This window comes from Anas platyrhynchos, chromosome 7 (assembly GCF_047663525.1).
Source record: "Anas platyrhynchos isolate ZD024472 breed Pekin duck chromosome 7, IASCAAS_PekinDuck_T2T, whole genome shotgun sequence".
In the NCBI taxonomy this organism is placed as follows: domain Eukaryota; kingdom Metazoa; phylum Chordata; class Aves; order Anseriformes; family Anatidae; genus Anas; species Anas platyrhynchos.
Genome location: NC_092593.1, coordinates 2,206,115 through 2,230,756, shown reverse-complemented (window position 1 = coordinate 2,230,756; position 24,642 = coordinate 2,206,115). Strand labels below are relative to the sequence as shown.

General features: G+C 43.1%; 2 protein-coding genes and 1 long non-coding RNA gene across 8 annotated transcripts in view; 1 reads left to right on the top strand and 2 right to left on the bottom strand.

Annotated features, from left to right (window-relative positions):
* CACNB4 (calcium voltage-gated channel auxiliary subunit beta 4) overlaps positions 1 to 247 on the bottom strand; it is a 65,659-nt gene extending 65,412 nt beyond the window's left edge. For 3 of the 4 annotated variants that reach the window (XR_005267202.2, XR_005267201.2, XM_038182401.2), the window contains exon 1: positions 16 to 247. Coding sequence is in view for 2 of the 4 variants with exons in the window: in XM_038182401.2 (XP_038038329.1) it covers positions 16 to 24 (9 nt within the window). In the remaining 2 variants the exon portion in view is untranslated. The remainder of the gene's footprint in view (positions 1 to 15) is intronic. The other variant, XM_038182399.2, reaches the window with a different exon arrangement.
* Positions 247 to 2,566, top strand: LOC140002974 (uncharacterized). The gene is made up of 2 exons (XR_011810809.1): positions 247 to 1,342; positions 2,092 to 2,566. It is a non-coding gene; the product is annotated as an uncharacterized lncRNA (long non-coding RNA).
* STAM2 (signal transducing adaptor molecule 2) lies at positions 2,466 to 24,642 on the bottom strand. 3 transcript variants are annotated; one of them, XM_027457605.2, is made up of 14 exons: positions 24,348 to 24,642; positions 17,678 to 17,762; positions 16,257 to 16,332; positions 15,954 to 16,049; positions 13,717 to 13,863; positions 12,028 to 12,097; positions 11,495 to 11,681; positions 10,190 to 10,284; positions 9,692 to 9,774; positions 9,424 to 9,511; positions 8,874 to 8,928; positions 8,087 to 8,240; positions 6,378 to 6,547; positions 2,466 to 6,144 (listed from the first exon to the last, which is right to left on the bottom strand). In XM_027457605.2, the coding sequence occupies exons 1-14, from the start codon at positions 24,631 to 24,633 to the stop codon at positions 5,913 to 5,915; spliced, it is 1,824 nt and encodes a 607-aa protein (XP_027313406.1). In that variant the 5' UTR covers positions 24,634 to 24,642; the 3' UTR covers positions 2,466 to 5,912. The 3 variants fall into 3 exon arrangements, with proteins under 3 accessions (XP_027313406.1, XP_027313407.1, XP_027313408.1); XM_027457606.2 differs by having other exon boundaries at positions 24,367 to 24,520; XM_027457607.3 differs by having other exon boundaries at positions 24,371 to 24,482.

The following is a 24,642-nucleotide window of genomic DNA, read 5'->3' as shown; positions in this document are numbered from 1 at the left end:
CCCTGCAGCACCCACCGCGGCCATGGCAGCGAGCGAGCGATCGGCGGCGGCTCCCGCGGCCCCGCGCCTCAGCAGCGCCCGGCAGCGAGGGCGGCAGCGAGGGGACGGGCGGGAGGCGGCGCTGAGGGGCGGGACGGGGATGGGGACGGGACCGGGGCCCCGCCGCCATCTCGGAGCCGCCGCGCCCCTTCCACGCCTCACAGGGGCGACCCCAACCCCGTTTGGGGGTCCCCGGGTGCCGCCTCAGCAACAAAGGGACGCGGCTGTGTGGTGGTCTGGGTGGAGTTATAGGGCGGGAGAGGCGTTGCTGTGGGGCTCTCCTCAGCCTGGGGCTGTGTGGGGCTGAGCACCGCACCCGGCTCTTCCCCCACCTCTCCTGGGGTTGGCTGTGGGGGCACTGTATCCATACTAAGCTGGGTAACTCAGAGCTGACAGATTTATTGCACACCAAAATCATTCATGATGAACAGAAGCAATCACGAACTGCCAGAATCATTCATGATGAACCAAGCGAGCACAAACTGCCAGAAATCACCAGCTTTTGGTAAAGCAGTGCAGAAATGAGAGCTGCCTCACAGGCTGGCTCCGCTGTGCCCCATCCCTACCAGAGAGCAGACAGGACCGCAGGCACTCGGGACAAGTCCCAGCCCCGAGTCCAGCTCAGCCTCCCAAAGCCCAAACTGACCCCAAAATGCTGCCCCTGGGTGCCCCAGCCCAGCCCCAGCGGCACTGCCACCCAGCACTGCCGAGCATCGATCGGTGTGAGTTCGCATGGGCTGCCATTCATGAGGGATGCTGTCATTTCCAGGGCACGGAGGGATAAAAATAAATGGAGATGAAGCAACTCGCCTCAAGTCGAACAGGAAATCTGGAGAAGAAGTGGAAGCAGGACCTGGATTTCCTGCTTCCCACTCCTGTGCTTTAGCTACAAGTACATTACACCTCCCACTGAAATGAATGAGAAATGTGTGCATCTTTGAACCGATCCCGCTTCTACTCCAGAAAGCTTTGAACACAGACCAGCTCCCTTGGAAAATAACTTTTTTTTCAACCAACTGGGAAAGGGATCAAGAAAGCAAGCTGCCAAAAGCATCAAAGCACCACCACTTCTCCAACGGATGCGGTAGCAACTTTATTTATATTCAGAATTACATTAGAGCTACCTTTTTCAGCCAGCTGCCGTGACCTTTAAAATCTGTGAAAAAGATTAGTGAACCCAGCTACCAGGTGTGTGAAATGAAGGCAGCATTATGGCAAGCATCTGCATAACAAGCTCAAATCATGCTCCAAAGGCTCCATAAAGAACAAGCACACCTCTGCTGAAGGCCCAAGGTACGACAGGGTGAGCACATTTCTTTCTCTCACACTGTAGGCTTTTATTTTTTTAAAACCCTGGATGAAATTAGGCAGCCTGGTTTCTTTATCAAAGATGAATGTGGGTCATGAATGCTGTAGTCTCAATTAGATTATTTTTAAATTCACCTTAGTCGTTAAATAGGTACTAGTAAGGATACTTTTAAAATTATTCTTAGTGTGGCTACGTGGCTCACTTCCCAAGTCAAGATACTGTCCAGAAAATTTACACCATCATCTCACTTTAGCAAGATATAGTTATGTCTGCGATTTGAAATGAAGAACAAAGTATTTGCCAGTGATTCAGTACGTGTTGGCTTTGTAAGGTTCAGATGTGTAGGTTAAAGTACCCTGAAATCAAGCCAGTAGGGTCAGTGCTTCCAAAGGGTGCTGTAAGTAAGGGGTGTATTGCAGCGCGGTGCTTTGTACCTAATAATGCCATCCTCAGGTGCAGCAGGCTCCTTGCACACAATGGTTTGGCATCCATTCACAGCCTCAGCAGAAGGCATCTTTAAAGCACAAGGATTTATTCTTACTTTGAGCTACGAATCCTTCTGGGTAATTCGTCTCCTTGAAAACCTATAATAAGCCCTAAGCAATTATGGTTCATTCTCAGGATGTGCGATACACTGCTCTTAAAGTTTCATTGTATGTGTTTTCTATATAAACGCCTCATCATTTGTGGCAGTTGTGTGCATTTCCATTTTCTTTAGGGTTATTCTCTTCTGTTCCCCGTAGCGGTTAACATACGCATTGGTTAGCAACCAGCATGCAGCAGCACTCCCTACCACGCTGAGCCCAGCTTACAGACAACTAAAGGTAACGAGCAAGGGTTGCCGAGTAGAGGAGCTCATCCAGCAGAGGTGAAACGCAGCACAGCTCTGGAATTAGGCTCGCCTCTTCCAGAGCACTGGCACTGCTGGGAGCGCGTGGGAGCACGCTGAGCTGGAGGTAAGTGGGCGCACGGCTGAGCGGGCTGGGGAAGGAGGAAGGTGAAGGCTGCAGCAGTGAAGTTCACGATTCACACTGTGAGTGGCACTTCAGGCAGCTTTTGCCTCGTCTTTCTGGCAAGGATTTAACCTAAGGAGTAAACAGAAGACTCTTCGCCCGTGTTTGTTAAATAAACTTTGTTTTATTCACACAAGGCAATGCACACATATTGCAGACAAGAGGCCAAACGGATATTCCATTAAAACAGATCCCCTACCCTTAATACTGCAAACTCTTGAAGATAATTTTCTGTAAGAACTGTGACGCATCTATTAACCAGTACATATTCACCTCAAACCCCAGGCAAAATTGAAGTAGAACCACAACCTGCATCCAGAACTCAGGCATGCTGTGTGCTGGGGGTCAGTTTGCCAGCTGGCAGACGTTACAATTCCAGTGGAGCCAGCAGAGAGACGAAAATCCAAAGTGCTCAGACCCTGCCCATTTATGTTTCTTGTCCTTCATTTCTCATTTTCACTGATTCAAAGCAGTTCCAGTCAGTTTCATGTAAAATTTATCTGGTAAGAGCCATAAATTCTAAAAAGTTATTTATTCAACAAATATATCACAGTGTTCAATGTAAGCAAGAGTAGTGCCTATTATGTCTTAGAAAAGATGCATAGATAAAAATAAGAAAAAACCCTTCCTATCAGAAAATAATTACTGTAAGAGATTGCAGCTACAGCCAGGTCCTGCTCGGCACTCCTTTCTAAAGGACAGCCTTCCAAAGAATTACAGTTCCACAAGCCTATGGACATCAATGAACAAAAGCTAAATGAACACAGAACATTATTTTAAGGTCTACCTGTTACAGAAACAATTTCAAGATTGTAATTTTTATACCAAATTTAATAGACAATGCATTTGTCACATCAAGGCCATATGAAATACCAACGAGTCTCAACACGCACCTCTGAACGGTGGCATTACAGACATGAAATCATTGCTTTCAGTTGACTATATCTTAGACGTAATAGGTTGCCAATCCACACTAGAAGAAAACGTATCGAGCATCGATATTTTTAACACCCATGAAACAAATATTACAATAAAATTCTCCTTATAAAGTTGCACGAACTTCTATGTTAACTAGTAAGAGTTTATATGAAAAAGCAGAAGTTATCTACCCTTGATTCCTGTTATAAAACAGTAGGAATAAACCTAGTGTAGAAATCCGAAGTTAGATAAATCCTTTGGCAGCATGTTCAGTTACAATCAGGCCTTAAAAATAAATATGATAATGTATAGAAGTTTGAGGAGGAAAAACAGTTCCTATTAACACCAAAACCCTCTAAATACACTATTTTAATAATTAAATTATTTTACACTATCTACAAGTTGCATATCACAGAATTCAGAATATAAGAGATGACAATCACAAATCTGGCTTTTATAAAATTTCAGGCTTTAACAGTATGCATATATGTAGCCGTGTAGAAAATCTCAGACAAATGAGTATATACATTATTTATATTCATAAAATAATTAGAAGTAATCAAATCACATCTGTCCAGCCATCTCCATTTAGGATACTCAACATTTCTGCTGGATCAAAGTTTTGAATCCAATAAGATTCTCTACCTTTATCTCATTACTAATAAACATGGAAAATCTATATAAATGACAGCAAGGTCTAGTTTGACTAAAAACCAATTTGGAACGAAATAAAACCTTAAAAAAAAAAATCTCAAAACAATAAGAATTTTGAACAGCAGCATTGAAATTAATTATTCCTCTTAATGCAAGGAAAAAGTTCTCCAAGTACTCCAGTATTGCAACGTGTTATGTATGCTAAGCTACTTCAGAGGGAAGGATACAAGAAAATTAAAATCTTTTAAAAGGAAAGATAATAGATTCTTTCTAACTGCACAGATTTAAATAATGATTTAAAGAGCAGGTACTGAATCCCTTATTCCATAAGCATGAGGCTGCAATCGAATAAAGTCATGATACTAAGTAATTAAATAAAATGCAAAAGCAATGGAGGTGGCACTGAGTGAACGGTGTTTTTTATTACTCAGCAACAGTCTACAATCTGATAGTTCTCATTTGGTAGAAAAATTATACACCAAACATACTTATTTAGACATTTTTGGAGTTTCAGACATTCAACAAGATGTTTTATCAGTGATTTGCTTCCATTATTTTCCCAATCTAAAGATTATTACTCATCGTAAAATTGTTAAAATATGTATAAATACGACTACGCTGAAGTGAGTAGGTAAACAGGAGAATTAAGTGATTTTTTCAGAGGCTGAAACCAGAAAAGAAAAAACATTCCTGAAAGGTAACTCAGCTCAACTGTTCCTCGTTAAAGGAAAAAAAAAGAACCTACCCATTTAAAAGTGCATCAGGGAAGAAATTCTTAGATTTCTTTTCTTAGCCACCAAATGCTTCACTTGCACAGTCCCAAGGCAATTCCTTTTCTATGGACGTCTGGTATTTTCAGTATGCAGCCATTCCTTTTATTAAATGAGGAGCACAATCACAAAGCACGCATAGTCTGCCTATACGTGGTCTGTTAAATGCACCTTTCCCAACTGGTTTAAGAGTTTCCCTCTGTAACCAGTGTTTATTTAGACACGTAGATGGCAGCAGCAAAAGGAAATCCTAGAGAGGCAAGAACCCCCTGGTCCCATAAAGATGCTTCCTGTTCCACTTGCCTCCCCAATGGAAACGGAACAAAGGTGGATTCTCAGTCTTAAGCTTCAAACATTCTTGAGCCCCTCCTTTACCACACAGAACTACAGCTCTCCTTCACTTCTACATACAACAAAAAAAGGAAAAAATACATTCTGTACAAGACCTCATATCCAGAGCACCCACAGTCTGCTGGGAGCATCCCTCGCGTGTACCACCTCTGCCAAAAGCAAGTTCAAGCAACCCCCCGCCATTTCTTTCCAGATAAACACATCAGAGTTCCCTGTAGTTTCCCAAAATCTAATAGGCAGCACTGCAAAAACATCATTCCTCATACTTCTGTAGGTACGTGGTCCTCTCTGTCACAGTATCAAATCATTTTCTCTTCCAGCTCTCATCTGATTAACTCGTGCAGCTGTTCCAATTATCTAGTGCACACCGTATCATAAAGCTCACGACAGCAGCACAGAGAGAAGGAGGTGTCTCAATCAGCAGAGATTTTCTAAAGCTACCTGGATAGAAAGATGACAGTGAGACACCAGAAGAGACAATGCGTAATGAGAGCAACGCATGACACTGAGGATGCGTCCTCAAGTTGCCAGAAACACATGAAAAGAGAAAATTATTTTGGGCCAATCTTTTTTAGTTATATTCAGACTCACAAACAGCATTTCTTGAAACCACTGAACTAAGGGCTCAAAGTAATCCAAAATTATTTTAAACCATTACCTAATCTAGTTCAAACTACCTTGAAGCAACTGATTAACAACCGGTTCTGATGTATATTTTTACTCAGCATTGCCCTAACGCACTAAGTTGGGTTACTTAAAAAGGAAAACGCATTTTGATATCTGTGACAGGCATTAATAAAAATCATTAGGTTCAGCAAATTGTATTCATTGCTTTAGAAATACGAGCCTGGTTTGTGTCTAAAGGAGGGGCTGTTGGTGGTAGTTTGTTTGTTGCTGCAGAACGGAATGAGCAGGAACTGCCATGGGATAACCTGGTCCTTGGGGCAAGCTGGACGCGTTGTTCTGGTAGGCTGCCATATCCACCGACCCTCCCATCTGCTGCGGGCTGTAGGCAGCTGTGCTGGCAGCTGACGGGAGAGCTGCGTTCTGGTTCACGTACGTCTGGTTCAGCACAGAATCTGGTCCTGGGCTGTAACGAAACAAACCAAAACAAATCTAACTCTGACAAGTTCCCATCTATTTCTCTGACAAGCAGATTTGCAAGTGAGAATTTTGCCTAGCCCAAAAGCAATCTGTGTATTTTCAAAGCGGTTAAACAGCATTACACGTCACTGTAAATACCTCATGGAGATTCGGCCTCTAGGCAAAGCAGTAAAATTACCATCAGGAATAGGGTGACGTAAGAGCTTGCTGAAATGATACCTTAAATAGGCAGCTTGAGCAGGCTGAGCGGCTCCAGAAGAATTTATATTTTGAGGCAGAGACCTCAGCTGCCCCATCTGATCAGGTCCTAGGCCATAACCTGGGGAAACGGTGACTTGGTGAACACCCTGGATCATGTAGTTTCCACTAGGTGGCTGTACAGGATATGACTGTTAATTAAAAAAAAAAAGCATACCTTTTAGTTTCAATTAAGCAGCAGCAAACGTGGCACAGAATACAACTACAATAAACAAATACATTAGGATTCCAAGGCTCAATAAATATCAGTTTTCCAACACACACAACTTCTCCTAACACACGAGTAGTAAATAGGCATCCTTTATTGCCATCAGCAGGCACCTTTTTCAAAAATGCCCTGCTAACAAGGTCTGTCCCTACTATCTGGAAGATCCTTTTGTATCACGTACAAGACCTTTGTCCCTATCAGAAACCTTGTTTCTTCTTCTGTAATTTGCCTTGACTTTACAATATTCAGCCCTCACACATTTTGATGCACAAACACGGTCGAGTGGGATGAGCAGCATACAAGATTTGTTATTTAATGCATTTTGGGAATAAAAACAGAGGAATATTCTAAGACTCTAACATAAGAGGAAATTAAAAAAACCTTTAGTTTCTGTCATTTCTGATTTGAGATAACACAAGTTTTCAATCAAAATTCAGATAGAGCAGGTGGTATAACATGCTTATAGAAGTTTGTGCTGCTCATTGCTTTTGGACTTGGGACAGTACTGGGACACTGAAGGAACAGACAGTTTTGTGTCAAGTAACTGTGCTAGGCCCAGCACGAGTAGCATTATCTCACATTTTCACTGCTGGAAGCATGTATCTTGAAAGAAATAGTAAACTCCCGTTGCCTTTTGGCTCACGTTACTTCTTAACCTCTAAATATACTGAATTTTTCATCGTTACCAGAATTTAAGGACATGGAATTACTTTTAACTGACAGATTTTCAGATCTAGCAGTTGCTATGGCAACTATTCTTTATTCTTTTCCCACTGAACAATTAGCATTAAAATAAAATTCACTTGAAGCAAAAACACTCATTCTATGCTTTCTTTAAAAAAGGATCTTTAAAATCCCTCTCCCCTCTATTTTTGTTTTCTTAGGACACCAATGTGGCACACAAGAAAGAGATACTGTAAATCAGTTCTGAGCAACTACACCCACTAATGCAATACCTTTTTTTTTCCCCCCCTTGGGAAAAAAAAAGCTAAAACCAGATGAAGGTTTCTATACTTAGCAAAAGTGCGCTGGGCTCATGATTAATGCACTAATATTCAAGTTCACTCACATCCCTGCTATTAGATAAGAAGGTAACATTTTACTTTAAGACTGAGAACATGACTCATCGCAAGAATATCCACCAAGCTGCTGAAACACACAATTCTCACTAGGAAAAAAAAAATTCACAGAAAGAATCTTTTAAGTATTTTTAATCAATCATCTTTATGTTAAAGTGAGCAAAATTAACATCTATAGCTTATTGTATGAGCAGGTAACTGCAAATTAAACTACTCTGTTCTAGTGCCTAAGTGATAATTTTATTCTAAAGGCTACAGAAAGTCACCAGGCAATGTCAGATTGTTCGTAGGCTAGCAAGAAAGCCTACACTTCATTTTGGTGTCATCTTTTTAAATAGAAATCTATATTAGGAAAGTCTCTATTTCCAGAAAAGGGTACTGACCTGCACTGAAACACCAGAAGATGTAGGTGGGTATTGTGCGGGATGGTGGAGTTTTGAGTAGGCTGAGTACATCGGTGTTTCATTCATCAGTTTGTTATAGAGCTCCAAAGCTTCCAGAACTTTCACATTCAGTTCAGACAATTCTGAATGTTTTCTGTTTCAAAACACATGTATGCAAACACTAAGTCGCTCTAACATCTAGTGTTAGATGGTAAAAAAGGAAAGCACTTCATTAAACAGGTTTGAGAATGCATGAAAAAATCTTGAAAGGTAGATGGCTGATTCCTTAACACATCTGTATCATAAAACAGTCAGAACCCACTCCATTCCTTCTACCAGGGAAGGAGAGCCAAAATGGTGAACAACCATCCTTCCCTAGTTGCAATAAAGCAGGCAACTCCACGACGCTAGTTGATTTTTCCTTTCACCATTAAATATCCCTGAGTCTGAGGGGAAAGGGGTAATGAAGCTGACGAACAGATTTTCCTGTTGTGGAGGGCAGTGAGCATCAGAATGAGAATGTCAAGTTCTAGACAGATAGAAAAGCCTACAAGCAAGTGCTAAGATAAAATACACCAAGTAACTTATGCAGTATGTTTAGGAGAGCAGCGACAAAATCTTCAGTACAGAAGTCCTGGTGTAGGTAGTAAATGTTAAAAAGTAAAAGTAGAACAGTCTAATTTTTTCTTGCAAGATTTTCTACCTTGGGAGATGAAGGAGGAAATAAAAAAAAAAAAATACAATTTGAAGCATTATTAAATCATGCAGAAGCTACATTCTGACTCACCTATCTATCTCTTCTAGTTTTTCATCTATCATTGGACCCATTTGTTGGCAAATATCTGTAACGACAAAAGAGTCAAAGTAGTTAACATACTTCACAACTCATTTTAAATCCAGCCAAAATATACTTTAAAGTACGCTAAGGATACAGAATTGGACAGTGCCCCAGGTTATCAGGCGTGTCCAGTTCCTCCAAACCAGAGAAAAACCCTGTTTATGCTGCTTTGTCACCCTCTCTTCACTTTACGTCCGCAAACAAAAGACTACTGATGAAAACCAGAAAAAATTTTGCATTTCTGCTTTCACCTCCAAGGTTTATGGGGTTCTCATCTTTCACTGGAATACTGCCTATGAATCCATCTAGACCTCCTGTACTGAAGATATTCCCTTATTTTCCACTTTTTCCATTCTAGAAAACACTCTAAAACACTCTCCCCACCCAAAGTACACTCAATTGTTCTTGCACACCTTGAACAAAAGAATTACCAGCTTAATTGATAGAAAACAGCTGTGAGAAGAAATACAAGAATTAGCAAACTTAGTGCTCAAAGTACCTTCTGAGTCTAGAAGATCTGGAGAATCAAGCTTTAAATCTGTAGGATCTATACTCTGAAGTACCTGCAGTGTTTTATCCATTTTATCCTGAAAGGTGGGAGATAAGATTAATAACAGCAGTTTCTGAAGCATGGCAGAGACTGTTTTAATTTTCAAATTAAAAAAGGTCTTTATATTAAAAAAGGTTCTCTCAACTGACAGCATCAAAGCAATGTCTTAATCACTTAAAAATATCAGTACTTCTGTATATTGAAAGTGACTGCATACCTCGTCTATATAAACAGGCTCAGGTTCTGCTTTCTTAATTTCTTCTGTAGTATCCTCAGGAACACAATTTTTATCCACAGTTGCTGGAAGAACAAACAGTAGTTTCCTTCCTGTGGCTGCGTTACTATGTTCACTTAAAGTACACATTTTAATTGCTTAGCATCAAGTCTTTAAACGAGATAGAAATTTGAGTAAGTACATCAAGCAGTGATGCAGCTAGCTGCTGGAGAAGTATCATGTTACTCTCTAAGAATTATGGCAAAATGAACTGAATTACTGCAGCAGGGAGAAGGTAACAATTTACAATCAAAATGTATCGTTAAAATGCACTGCAGCAGTGGCATCCACTTGCTTGCTTGAAACAATGTCAGGATTTCTCCCTCAATTCTTTCCTTGGGCTGATTTCAGGAAATGATTTTGCTGATGGGCTAATTAGTACTTCCACCACAAGGCTGCCTTTCTAAAAATAATGTGTCAGCTTTTGAGCAGCTAACTTACCTGCCTCGGGTTCAACGCTTAAGTCAGAAGTCACAAAATTAGATGGAAACAATCCCACTCCTCTATGATTTTCACCTTTCCACCAATTGGCATCACTGGGGAAATAAAGCTTTGTTACAAAACCCTGACCATCAACAACATTTTATGCTTTTGACAGAAAACCTGTGATATCCGAGACACTATTTCCTAGGTGCCCAATAACAGAGGCAAAGGAGAACATCTGTACAGATTAGCAGCCCAGCAAAGCCAAGAGCAGGAGCTGGGGCACGGACGTGGGGAGGAGAGAGAGCGGGCTCAGGGGAAGTAAAACCATTTAGCAGCAATCACTGCAAGCTTACAGCACAACTCCTCAGTTCTTCAGTGATTAGATGATAGCCCATTACTGCTTCACCTCAAAGTTTACAAGAGGTACACAAGTGGGGACTAACATTAGAAATATAATTAATCTGTCACAGCCTGTTAAATCAGAGCAGCGTTAGCAGGTTCTGCTTCTTAGCTGTCATTGGAGCAACAGTGACAATAGTGACAGTAACTACCTGCAGCATTTTTCCTCAGTTTTGTTGCTAGCAAATGCAATGCTTGAGAGCCAGAGATCTAACAATTTCAGTACTGCAGTGTGCATACTTATTATGATGTGTTATAACCAATTAACATCTTAAAAGCTACAAAGTGGACCTCCCCCACAGAATGGTTAATTAATGTAACACACAGAGGTTCCCTCTGCACCAAAACCACCCTGAGGTCACAAACGGCAGCGATAACTGGGCCAGTGGCACGCAGTCTGCTCACCTGGGCAGAGGATACTTTCTCCTTGCCACTGGTATTTTATTTTCATGTATTTTTATAATATAAAGCAGCAAGCCAGGGTTAACCAGGATGCTGTCCATCAGAATCACAGAATGCTGCTTCTCCACTGAACCTCAGCAAAGCAAGACAGCTGCACAGGAAAACTTCAGAGAGAACAGACAGCTTCCTTTGATTACAGCCACCAAAAAGCTCCAACAGCATCAGAGAGTGTTTCAGTGGTGGTGGATGGGGCTCCGTTTTAGAGAGATGGCTCATCACTGGGGAAATGTATGAACTGGGGGAGGACAACAAGGATGGCCTCAAAGAAGTGTAAGATCCAATTTTTTTCAAGGGTTAAAACAATTTGGGATATGGAACAAATAGCAGAAGATAAAGGATCTGAGGAAGGCCAGAGTGACAATATACATGCTTGTGGAATAGAAAGCCCTGGGGGGAAAAAAAACAGCTAACAACACAACAGTTGTGGAATAAAGGCACCTTCATCTGAGCGCGTTATACCTGTCATCCAAAACAAAAATAATTTCTCCACTTTTAAAGGTGAGCTCATTGTCCTCGACAGCTTCAAAGTCATAGAGAGCTCGCACCTTCCTTGAGTTCTGACTGGTTTGCTGAATGTCTGCAGATGGGTACAAGGATTTGGTTTCCATTTGTTGCTGTTTCTGCTCTTGCAATGACAATTCAATAGCTACAGTTAGGAGAGGAAAATAAAACAGGTAAGTCTGTATATTTATCCCTGTATACAAGGGCAGTTTGCTTTCCTAAAAGAAATACTTATTTTAACCATAAAGACCATGTTTATATTATTTTTTTTTCTCCAAACTATGAGCCATTTATTACATTTCAACAGCTTTACTCTGCCCTACAACAGAATGAAAAGGTAAGACATTAAAATGTTTCATAACTCGGGCATGATTAACATAAACTTTAATTCCCAACCCGCTGTGCCCTCGCATTCAGTTCTTGCAGCTTATTTCCATGCATTTTAACAAGACGCTCTAGAGTACAAGCCAAGGCTGTGACTAGTAATTTACCTTTAGCTATATCTTCATCTTCTTTGTTTTTACTTAACGATGAACCATTCTTAGCAGCGTTTGTGGTAGCCTGCAAATGTGTTAACAATAGAATAAGTTCATGGTACAAAGGAAGAAGAAAGCTCTATAATTATATACTTAAAAAAATTAGTAATAAGCTGTTCCTGATTAATTGCCTTATCAGAATACTTCATTGCTGACCCAAGATGATCTTCTAGATGAAAAAATTTACTGTTCTCCAGAATCTCATCCATTTTTGTTTTCAGCAGCAAAGGAAAATAAATAACAATCTAATTTATTTAAAAGATTTCATTTAAATACTTACTATCATTATTTAAATGAGCTCTGTTTAAATGACTACACTTTCTGCCTTTGCACTCCATACCTCCCCTCAAAAGGGAAGGAAAGCTCTTGGGAGTCCTACGCTTGTGAAGACCCAAGTTATTAAGCTGCAGCCAGACTTGCTAAAAAGTGAGATTTTTCTCCGTGTCACACCAGAAGACACCCTCAGTCTCTGTTGTTGGGAGTGTGGAAACAAAAAAGCGAGTGTTAGGAGCTGCTGACTTGCCTAACTGAGTCTCCACAACAGCACAGAAATCATTCTTAGAGCTTTCACTCCATCAAGGAAGTCATCCTGCAGGAATCAAGAACCTAGTTTCAGACACTGGGGTTATCAATGGTCCTAGAAAACAATTCTGTGCAAGTATACCAGAAACTACTAAACCTCAGTATTACTGTTTGCAGTGAAGCGTGTGAGGTAAAGGCAAAGATATAACTTCGTATGTATTTGGAGGAAAGAAAGTACAATTGGTTGCAGCTCTCTCAATCTTCCACATTTCTACCATATGTTTTAATGCTCATCCTAGATTCAGAAGTGAAAACATCTTTGCAGAGAAAGGCAAGATTGTAGAAGTATTAAAAAACAACTCTGTTTAATACAGAGAAGAGTAAACCATGCAAGGAAAACTCAACAGAAGCGACAGTTCTAATCTTCAGGATTGATCTTGCCTAACTCATATTGAACATAAAAATATTGAGAAGCAAATAAAGCATGGAAAATAAGAAAACCTGTCACTGTATCTGCCAGCTAGATGATCAGGCATAATACACCAGCAGAAGGAAAAGAGAGAGCAAGTAGGTTATGGACTGGAGCACCCCACAACAGAGCCAGGGCAACTCCTGACATGGGACAGAAAACTGAAACGGGAAATGAGGATTTAGGAAAGGAAAACACAGAACAGATCAGCTTCAAAGATGCCTCAGTTCTAGATCCTGCCCTTTGTTTCATGAGGCTCTGCGAAGGAAAAATAGAAGATACGTGCTCCAAGTCAGCAATTAGAACCATGAAACACCAAGTACAAAGTGTGGGTGTAGGATTGCTTAGATTTAAGGCAGCGACAGCTCGACGAAGCTCTAAAAAAATGATCTGAAGAAAGACAGATCTAAAATGAAACAACTCATGAGGACATCATGAAATAGCTATTAGTCTGTTCTTATTTTTCTTCAGAAGGCAAGGAAATAAAAAAAAAAAAGCAAAATGAAGTGAACCTCAGTGTCGGGAGGCAACCAGACTAGAACAAGGATCCTCCTCTCCTCTGACCAAAAGCACCTCCCATGGACAGCTTTTCATTTTGTTCACTGCCAGAGGCTTAACAGGAACAGAATGATGTATTCCTAACCAGCTTTTACCTGTGATCCAGCTGCAGGAAAAGTTACACCTTCTTCTTTTAAAGATTTAATTGTTGCGGATATTAAGCTACACTGGGGGTCTTTCTGAAATTCTTCCGACCACTCCACCATTAGACTTTTCAGCTTCTCAGATACTTTTGGATGAGCCTAGAAGACAAAATTGCATAGAAAGGAATACTTTCACATCAAAGTGAGCAGTGTTAACAAAGCCTTTTTTTTTTTTAATATATAAATACACTTAATAATCAATTCATTGTATTCAATAAGACAATAAGAAAATTTTGAAAACATAACCTAGCAAACATGACCTTTTATACGCTGATTCAGATATTACAGGCAGCATGTTTAGCCTCTGGAGCATCCTCCTTCAACCCTCACAGCATTCCTCCACGGCAAATTCTCTTGCACAGCCAAAACTTGGAATTTAAAGGCAGCTCACCCATATATACTGCTGTAATTTTAGTGATGTCAATTTTAGGTGGTTAAGGAAAAAGACTGACAAACTTTTCCATTTCTCAGATGTTAGCCATGTTTCTACCTCAATAGTTTGGAGAGATTCAGTCTGCCTACCTCTGTGCCTTTCTCCATCCTCTACCCTCATCTAAACAATTTATGGCTGCTCTAAATCCAGGCCAGACCACTGATTTTGTGCAACACTGCAAATTTTATCTGCTAACAACCTCATGCCAAGAGATAAACCACCTGAGAGAAGTGAGTCAGACTCAGGCATCACCCTACTGTATGAGTAAAGGACACACCTCTGAAGCATAACTTAAACTTGAGCTGCTGGTAATCTTCTAATAACCTTAAAAAAAACAACCCTGGAGCAAAAAGAGTAACTCTGCATTACAGCAGCTAATATATGTGATTGCTACGCCAACATTACAAGGGTAAAACATGGACTAAGCATTTCAGACTCCATCCACTTTCTAGTTTTCCTTCCAAGTAACTAAAAGCCTACCATTTGAACCCAAAGCCTCCAAACTAACACTGATACCTGCTGCTGAGTGAGGGTTCAGGGGCTGGTGGGCTCACCTGTATCTGCTTCAACCTGCCTTGTACAGATGGAAGCTTGGGACTGCACAAACGCAGTGCATGGCCATGATTTCCCATTTGAGTGTCCTTCAGAGCACAGTGCAAGCCTGTGGCTCAACCACAAACACACTGAACAGTCAGAACATTGACGAGTTTGGGCTCAAGCATGCATTTAATTGAAATAAACCACGTAGCCCAGAAGGTTCATTATCAGCACAAAGATATTTGTTACACTTGTCTGAACTAATTTTCTTTCAGAGAAAAGGAGGAAGCACGATTTTATAGCCCCTCTGAGGATTCCTTCTCCAAATGAGGAAGGGACAGGGGAAAACACAAGTGCTTCCCACCAACAAAATAAATTATGCTCCAGTAGGCGATTCTTCAGTGGGATTAAAGGTTTGTTTTTACATCCACAAGCACTGTCAGACCATGAAGGTCAATGTTCTATTTCAGAATGGACCATGGCTAATGAGAATGAAGTGGAGGACTTCAAGACCTATTTTTCCGCAGAAAGCAAGAAACAGAAGAGCCATGAACTCATTTTGTTTCCCAGCAATTTTATTAGTTTCCTTAATTGCTTTGCTCAACCTCTGATGGTTCTGGGCCTCCCATATATTTGAAGACTATCTTCTTCAGTCATTCTTGTCTTCAACTGGAGCAGTAATTATGGTAGAGCTGTTTCTGCTTACTCAGTTCTTTACATCTAGATTTAGATCCCATCAGCTGCTTGACCCCAACCACTGAGGTTTTCCTTTCTCGGTTAACTCCTCATTCAGTGTTCTGAGAATCTCTAGAAACTCAGGTGTCTGAAGCCTTCCTCCTTTTCCTTGTAAAAATATAATTTAACCTTCTCACTGTTTTCCCTTTGTACTTTAGCTTATGAATTTCATTAAAGACAAATAAAAACTCTTTTCAGGGAAAGCTGCCTTCACTATCAAATTAATTGGGCTTAGGAGGAGTCACAGATTATAATTAAAATTGCTTGTGTAATTTTGTTAAAATTTGGGGCAGGCAGTAAATGGAAATACACAAATTTCAGGGATAAGAAACAGCCACCAGTATTTCCAACTGCACCAAAACCAGAAGATTTTATTAGCTAGCAAATTAACTAGAGCATTAGTTTTGCCAGTTCTTTGCTACAATGAGAGAAAGCAAAGAAATCACCAAATAATTCTCCCCCCCCAAAGTTATAAGATAATTACCTTGTTTATTATACCTCGAGCTTCACTAGCAAAATCACGAGAACACACTTCTAAGTGAAATATTTTTCCACAGTTTGATACACAGGCTCCTAAAAGCTGACAACAGAAATACAACGGTGAAGATGTATGACAACAATAATCCAAAATAAAAGCATGCACAGGAAGTTCACCCTTTGTTCAGCATGCACTCTCCCGGTGACTACTGAAGATACACAGAAAGGCATTAACTGATCAGTACACACTTCCCAGCTCCATCACCTAAAGGAACAGAAAGGTTTTGGGAAACAGGGACAGTTTACTCACTGTAAGTGCTTGCAAAGCCACATGGGGAACTTTATGATTTACTCTCTTCATGATGGCTTTAAGGCAATCCTTTGCTCTAAAAAAGGAACAAAGAAAGTATTAGCGATAGATGCCACTGACCTAATTTGCAGAATGAATGAAACCAGATACTGAAATTTGCTAAGCAAACAAAACCGTCTCTATTTTAAAAAATGTAAATGCAACCTAACCTAAACTTTTTCCAAAGCAAGGCTGAACAAAGCGCTTAACAACGTGTTTGTTCTTAAACGTGCTGAATTGGAGCAGACTCCATTTTTATCCTGGCATTTTGTATTAATTTCCATAGTACTGCTGACAGGTCACAAAGAGAGCATTTGCTACTACACTGAGGAAACAGATTTGAAATAGACAACGAAAGAAATAAAAGGCATTAAAAAAAATACCTCTGCAGCAGCAGTGACTGAATGGCTATTTAATTGACTACTGTACGTCTCTCTATAGATTTAATTTAAAACACATTCACAGCTTGTTAGCTCTTGGATCTCATTTTCAAGTCACTTGATTATAAAAATTTAAGATTTTTTGTGTTGACATTCCCTTTTTCCCCAGAAGGAGAGGATTTAAAATAGTTCCCTCCACAGAAATTTCCTAGCATTAAAGATTTTTTAGAAAGGACCCAAAGAATATTCTACACTTTTTCCCTTGAGGCCTAAAGATTCCCAGATTGAAGGGATCTGCCACTCTTCCCTGTGGGACAGGACATAACTAATACAAAAAGAACTTTCTCAGTGTAGTACCCTTAAATACTACAAATAAATGATAAAAAAAATTAAGATCACTTGAGAATTCAAGGTATGTACCAGTTCAAGTTGACTACAAAATTTGAAGCATTTTTCCACTGTAAAAGATTACCTCAAAAATGAGCAGATACTTCTGGCAGTTACAAGATCACTGAATTACCACTTACATTTCTGTATTACCACTTAGGCTAAACTGATCCAAATCGAGGTGGGCATTGACCTCAGTAGTTTTTTCTTTTTTTCTCTTTTCTCCTATATCAGTCCCATCCTTTCTAATCAACAAACAGATAAATTCCTCATAAATAGCAGACTGTCCTAAATAGATTTTTTCCAAAGAAACTAGTTCACCATTTCCTATCGACATAGTTCCTTCTCAAAAGGAATGCAAGATCATTAAATATAATGAACTTGGTCTACTGCGCAAAACCTCATAAAATTGGGATGCATGCAACATCTCCCAATCGCTCTACTGGACATCTGGTTGGAATATTTCTTTTAAAGAATTTCAAAGCCAACTGCACACGTCCGTATAGCTTACAGAAACACCAGATCAGTAGCATTTTGAGATGCATTTCTTCTGAAACAGCATTCTTCTTCATGAGAACATGAAATTGCACGTTGTGATGCTGAGACATAGCTTACCCATTGGGAGTACTGCCAACTTTGTCACATATATCCATAATAAGACCCCAGTCCTCGCTGGTGTTGTATTCATTTGTAGCCTTTTCTGTAACGAAAACCAAGACCGATTAAGCATAAAAATACCCTACTAAATTCGGATTCTAGGGAGCAAATGCCTTCACAGCCATACAGAAAAGGCAACTCCCCATATAAAACGCTGAGAGGCTGTGTCTTCCAGAGTGCTAATTCCTGCTTTTTTAATGAAGTGTTCTGCATGTATTTTCATGAGGAATGATGAACAGCACAGGACTAACAAATGCATCAAGTGTTTTGAAGATCCAGAAAGTAAAAACTAAGTGTAATGTTGTAATTAATGAAAAAACTGCTTCTGTACACTTCGCTTACTTACTGCAAGTTTAGGCCATATCCCTAAGTTGGAGTTTGCTCAAGGTCTTCCAATCTTTGCATTCATTATAATTATATAATATAGAATATAATAGATATTATATGTATTGTATATTATGTATCGTGCATATTATACGTGATATATAATACATATCATATATAATTTCCTTATTTTCAAGGAAAATAAAAAAAATCCTTTCAGACCTCTGAAGGAAAACCACCTCCTCCTTCAATAAACTTCTTACAGCACTCCTCCACTAGATTTTTTCAAGAAATCCGAATGTCACAAGCGTAGAGAAAAGTCAGTGACATGAAAGGGTTACTGAAGGTCCCGAAACTGGCCAACAAAACCCCAAACTGCTTCATCTCAAGAACGTATCCCTACTTAACACTTATAGAATCATAGAAACACAAGGTTGGAAAGGACCTACAAGATCATCTAGTCCAACCATCCTCCTATCACCAATACTACCCACTAAACTACTAAATCAGTTCTTGTGGCACCTTGTCCAGGCACTTCTTGAACACCACAAGGGACGGTGACTCCACCACCTTCCTGGGTAGGCCATCCCAGCACCTGACCACTCTTTGAGAGAAACAGTTTTTCCTGATATCTAATCTAAATCTCCCCAGGTGCAACTTGTGCCCATTCCCTCAAGTCCTATCATCAGTTATCTGAGAGAAGAGGCCAACCCCCAGCTCTCCACCACTTCCTTTCAGGCAGTTGTACAGTGCAATGAGGTCTCCCCTGAGCCTCATCTTCTCCAGACTAAACAACCCCAACTCCCTCAGCTGCTTCTCATAAGAGTTGTGCTCCAGACCCCTCACCAGTTTTGTTGCCTGTCTCTGGACATGCTTCAGGGTCTCGATGTCCTTGTGTTGAGGGGTCCAAAGGTGAACGCAGAACTTGAGGTGTGGCCTCACCAAAGCTGAGAGTACAGGGGGAGAATCACCTCCCTGCTCCTGCTGGCTACACTATTCCTGATATAGGCCAGGATGCCATTGGCCTTCTTGGCCACCTGGGCACACTGCTGACTCATGTTCAGCCGAGCATCGATCAGCACTCCCAGGTCCCTTTCCTCTTCAAAATCTTCTAGCCACACTGCCCCAGCTTACAGCATTCCATTCACCATGTTAGCAGACAAGGGATACTGCCATTTGTATTTCCCATTTTTGGTGCAACCACATTATTTTAATGCTACGTAAACATTACAGCTCTATTAAAACAACTCAAAATCAATATTTTATGCACTACACTTGCCATCTATGATTTAATTTTAACATGCCATTTTAGTATTTTGACTAAGCTGCAAGGTAAGAGCCCTCAGATATTTATGCCACGTAGGAATTCCATCAGAACGCGCTCCATAAACGATGCTGGCAATACCATCATTACTACTTTTATAGGATTTTGAGTAAGAGAAGTCATTACATCCCTTTGGGACTGAGCACTTTAAAGGCTATTGAGCAGATTAAAGCAGCACATGATGGCCACTATTAACACGATGGCGCTCTGTGGCAGCAGCTGGTCCAAAATGACCCGGCCTGCTGCCAGCAGCACTGCCCTGGCTAAATGCATTTTGGGGTGTGCAGTTCGGCATCTTCCTGATAACGAGCTCCACCACTCAGTTCTGCGGCCAGGAGCTGCAACAAACACCCCCTGGCAGCAGAGCGGCCTCCCAAAGAAAACACAAGCACAGCAGAGCCCCCAAAACCTTCATTACAGATATAAAAGCAGACCAAGGAGCAGGAATGGAAGCTGGCAATTTGGGCCACACGTTACCTTCACAGGTTGGAATTAGTCTTCAAGGGAAGCAAATCCCGCTTGAAAGCATGTTCCTACCGCACAAAGCTCCTTAAAATACTTCCCCAGAAAAGACACAAGTGCTAGACTCAAAGTGCATCAATATTTTTAGGACACTAAAACTAAATTAATTGCTCGTTCTTGAAAATAAAGGAGGGCCTGCGATTTGAAACATCCTGCCATGCTGTTTATTTAAAGAAAGCCAAATAAGGAACCCCTACGTGCAGGGCATCGCCTGGGTATGTGAACTGCGAGTACTGAACCAGCACAAAGGAGACACCAGAACAGCACAACGCGACGCTCGGTGCACACAGCTTCGCCTGCTGTTTGCTGTGAAGCTCCACCAGCTGACGTTGCTGTTTGAAAAGCATCACCTCCATCCCCGGGGTGCAAATCCTGCCAGCAGGGCTTGCCAGCCAAATTCATCCTTCTCATCTAACAGCAGCAGCAGCTGTGCTCACCACACCAGCAGCAGTACCCACACAACACACCGGGCACATGGTTTAATCCCACTGCCTTGTGGCAGCCCCAGCTGAAAGCTGTTTCTGCTCTGAACCCCCAGCTGCCTGCTGCAGACACCTCTTTGCCCACCAGCAAAAAGCCAACGGTGAGCAGCAAGAAACGGGAAGAGGTCAAGAGAAAGGCATGGAAGCTGAGAAAACACGAGGGTGCTTTTCACACTTGAGTCTTTGGAGCCTCAAAACGTCACAGGTGGCAGCGACCAACGCAAAGCTTTGGTTTTTCCAGTCCCAGCAATGCCTCAGGAGGCTGCAAACTCACCTGAGGCACAGGAGAGCTTTGATACAGGTCAGCACAGCTTGCAAAGCAAGGCTGCAGACAGGCACTGCCACGTGTCTTAGCATTGTTTCCCACCTCATTGACTCCAAAACCTCAAATCCAGACCCCTACACTTCTCCCTTCCTACACTCCCTCCTCTTTTCCTCCGCTACTCTCCTTTTAAAATGGAAAAGCAATCAAATAAGGTAACTAACTTCTGGAGAGGTTCTTTAGAAAAAGATAATAGGATCCATAAAATGCACCTGAGGTGCTTTGAGCAGACACACGCATTGGATTTGCAACAGCCATCTCCTCTGAAACGTGGCAGCAAAGAGCTGGGCCGAAATAGAGCCGTGGGACAGACAGGTAGGAGATGCGGAGCACTCTGGTTGTTTACAGGCCAGTTGAAGTGCGAGCCCATAAACTTTGTGGGGAAAAAGCAGCATAAACACTTCTCCTTGCATGTACACAGCTGTGTGCCAAAGGCAGCTCCCTCCTCCTGGACCCACGCACGCTGTTCCACGGGCAGACACAGTCCCACTGCCTGCCCTGCAGCAGCCTCGCACAGCTTCTGAGGTTTCCTTCCTTGCCAGCAGGATGGATTCATGGATTAGCAGCATCTGCCTTCGCGCTTTGCATGAGCTCCAGCTGAGGAATCATCTTGGAGAATAACTATCCTGCAGATGCTGAGACAGGGACTTGGATCAGAGGAAGCAGATGTGGGAAGATGCCTTCTCCAGGGCTCCTTCAGTGCTAGGAGAAAAACTTGCAGCGAGGGGAAATGAGCAAGGCAGGTTGCTGACAGCTCGCCCTCGCTGCTGCCCAGCGCCCAGCCTTCACCTGCAAAGTGTTTTCTTATTCTGCCCTGAGCTTGCCAACAATGCCAAACAACATGTCAGCTAAAAAAAATAAATACTCAAAAGCAATATTTTTTTTTCCCGTGTCAGTTTTTATACTAGAAACAGAGAAAGCCAAGCAGTCACACGTGGACTTCGCGCAAGGAGCCTTCCAGCTTGGTGTGCCATTAGTTAAAGCCCAATCAGTGGAACGACAGCCTTCTAGAGCATGATTTGCCTCCAAAATGTATGCAAAATAAAATCTTGTAGGCACAATCAATCTTGCATCTGGAGTGTTACACAACACCACTCTAAGTTTGTAAGAACAGAGCCAGGGTAACAAAAATTAAAGGCTAAAACCTGGAGGACAATCCTGACTGCTGGTTTTTGGAACCACAAAAACAAATTTCTGTAAACCTGAAACTTAGCCCCACACCTTTTGCTGTTTACCTCGCCTTCGCCTACCCAGATTAGAGAGGAGGCAAAGAAGTCATCTAGCTTTGCCTTAATGAGCGATTATGAAGGTGATCACTGTGCTCACGACGCTTGCACTTGCAGTAAGGCAGCGCGGTCCAGTTGGTCCTCGCTGAAAGGCAGCCCTGGTTGGAAGGACCCTGGGTAATTAACTGAATGACTCTGGGTAATTAACTGAATGACCCTGGGGAAGGAGTGGCAGAGGGAAAGCACCCGGAGTCAGCAGGCCAACAGCCTGAGAAGCAACCAGCACTGACTGTCGGTCTGGGAGCCCTCAATAACCACCTCCTGTATCAGACATGGAACTGCAGCTCCACGGGCCAGGAAGCTGAGTCACCCAGATGAAGGTAAGGTCTGCGGGCTGGAAAAGATTTAAAGAAGTGAAAGAGAAAGATCTAAGCCAGAATGACACCAAAACTCGCAATCAGCTTGTCCTCAAGCATCTGCAAGACCTTAGACCAAGCGCTGAAGCAAGAATTATCACTGGGAAATGAAAGGGGAGGTGCTGAGGAGACACAGGTGGCCGTTCCCAGCGAGGCCACCTTCCCTGGGGTTAATTTAAGCACCAGCTGCTCCGTTTGGATGGCAGGGAGGAATTTCAGGGGAAGCCACGTGCAAGCTGTCAGCCACAGCTCCTGGCTCGCTCCATGAGGTGAGGAAGGCGAGCTGGGACATACAGCACTCCCAGGGCGGGGAGCGTTCCCTTCCTGAGCGCCTCCAGAATCGCTCTGGAAATCAATGCTGCGACCCCTGGCTGACACCGACCGCGGGAGAAGGGTCAGGAGGAAGCCAGCAGAAAGCTAGGAGGTGTCTCCCATGGAAAGGAAGAGCAAAGCACTGTGTAAGGAGGAACGTAAAGCAATCAGGGCTGGATTACACAGCCAAAGGTGACTGTAGGACAGAACACAAACTCAATTAAAGATCCTCCTAGAAACGTGAGCTCGGTGGCTGGAAACCAGAGCAGAACGACAGGCACACCAAGTCCTGGCACAAGAGGACGCAGGCCACCAAGAGAAAGCAGCACAAAGAGCAAACAGCCCCAGAACCAAACACCCCAGCGAAGGACAAGGAAACAAATCTCCAAGCTACCACCAACCCGTGACACTGCGGGCGGGTCTGAGAGTCATTCGAGCTACACAAATACTTCCTGCTCCCCTGCTGCTGCTACCAACCTTATGACAGCAGGCCAGCTGCTGGAAAGCTGAGGAGGCACAGACCTCTTCCCTGCTGGAGGAACAGCTACTTGAGAGACGAAGGCTGTGTGGCAGCCAGGGTTACGCTGGAGGACAGCACGTGCGAGTGAATGACCTACCAGGAGCATCAGGCAGGAAATTAAATCGCTTCTAACCCTGTGAAGGACTCAAGGGCTGGGCTAGAGAACCAGCTGAAGGAAAGCAAACTTCTCCGAAACTAGCCCAGAGGTTACAGGAGAGCTACAGGCAGCAGCCAGGAGCTGGGACTGCAGGCAGCCCTGCATGTTTCGCACCACAAAAACAAAGCCAGCTGTGGCAGAGTGAGGGAGTGTTTATCTACACTTTCTAGAGGTGCCCTGAGCAAACCACAGTATGAAACGTGTGGTCCAGGCAGATAGCTGCATTGACCCGACTTGTCGCTGCTCCCAGCAGTGGGGCCCTGCTCCTCCCTTGGGCCTTTTCGGGGCAGCCCTGCCCCTTGTTTTCACCAGCACTTTGCAGCCCTTGATGTTTTAAATCGCCAAATTCCCAAAGTCATCACCTTCACAGATGATCCAACATGTCAGCCAAACAGCTCTGTGAAATAAGCTTTGTGCCAGAACGCCTGAGTTAAAGCAGCTCAGAGGGGAGTTCAAAAAAATCCGTGTGGAGGGAACACGGGAAAGGAGCTCTCCTTCCCTGCAGCACCAGGACGTCAGCTGGGCTCACCTACGTGCTTGGTACCTACCTTATTTCTTAAGCAAAATGAAGAAAAAACAGTAACATAGGAGTTAAATCCTGACAGAAGCAGTACGTGCAAGCAGTTATGGTCTGCATGTATAGCACAAAGTTTAAGAAAGAACAAGTGCACAGCCTGCCACCTTTACAGCCCTATAGGAAATACACTGCTATAAAAATATAACGTATAGAAGAATACTCCTAGAGCGTTTGGGTTTGGCCATGAACACTGCACCTCAGCCTACAGCCGCAGCCTGACGGCAACCACAGCCCCGACCCTCACCGCTACCTTCTCCCTTTCCTCTTCCGGCACCCATGAGCCAGCACTGCCTTTATTTTCGCTCATTTTCCCTCAGAAAGCCGCACACCGGCGCGCAGCGGGGCTGAGGCAGCGCCCCGGGGCCCACCTCCCCCCGCCACCAGGCCTCGCTCCGCCGCGGGGCCTCGGCCGCGAGCTCCCCGTCCCCCCCACCGCCTCCCCGCGCCTCCCGGGCGCTCTCTCACCCACGTCCTGCTCGAAGGGGTTGGCGGCGAACAGCGGCATCGCGGCGGCGGCGCCCCCCGGGCCCGCTCCCCTCCTCCTCCTCCTCCGCCGCCGCCACAGCACCGGGCAGCGCCCGCCCCGCCGCGAGGCCCCCGCGGCTGTCCCGCGCCGCGCCTGACTGCGGCAGGCAGGCACGCACAGGGGCAGCCCGGCACCACGGGGTCCTCGCGGCGGTGCTGGGCGGAGGGCGAGCCCCCGGTGCACAAGCCACGCCCCCTCATTTGCATAAACCACGC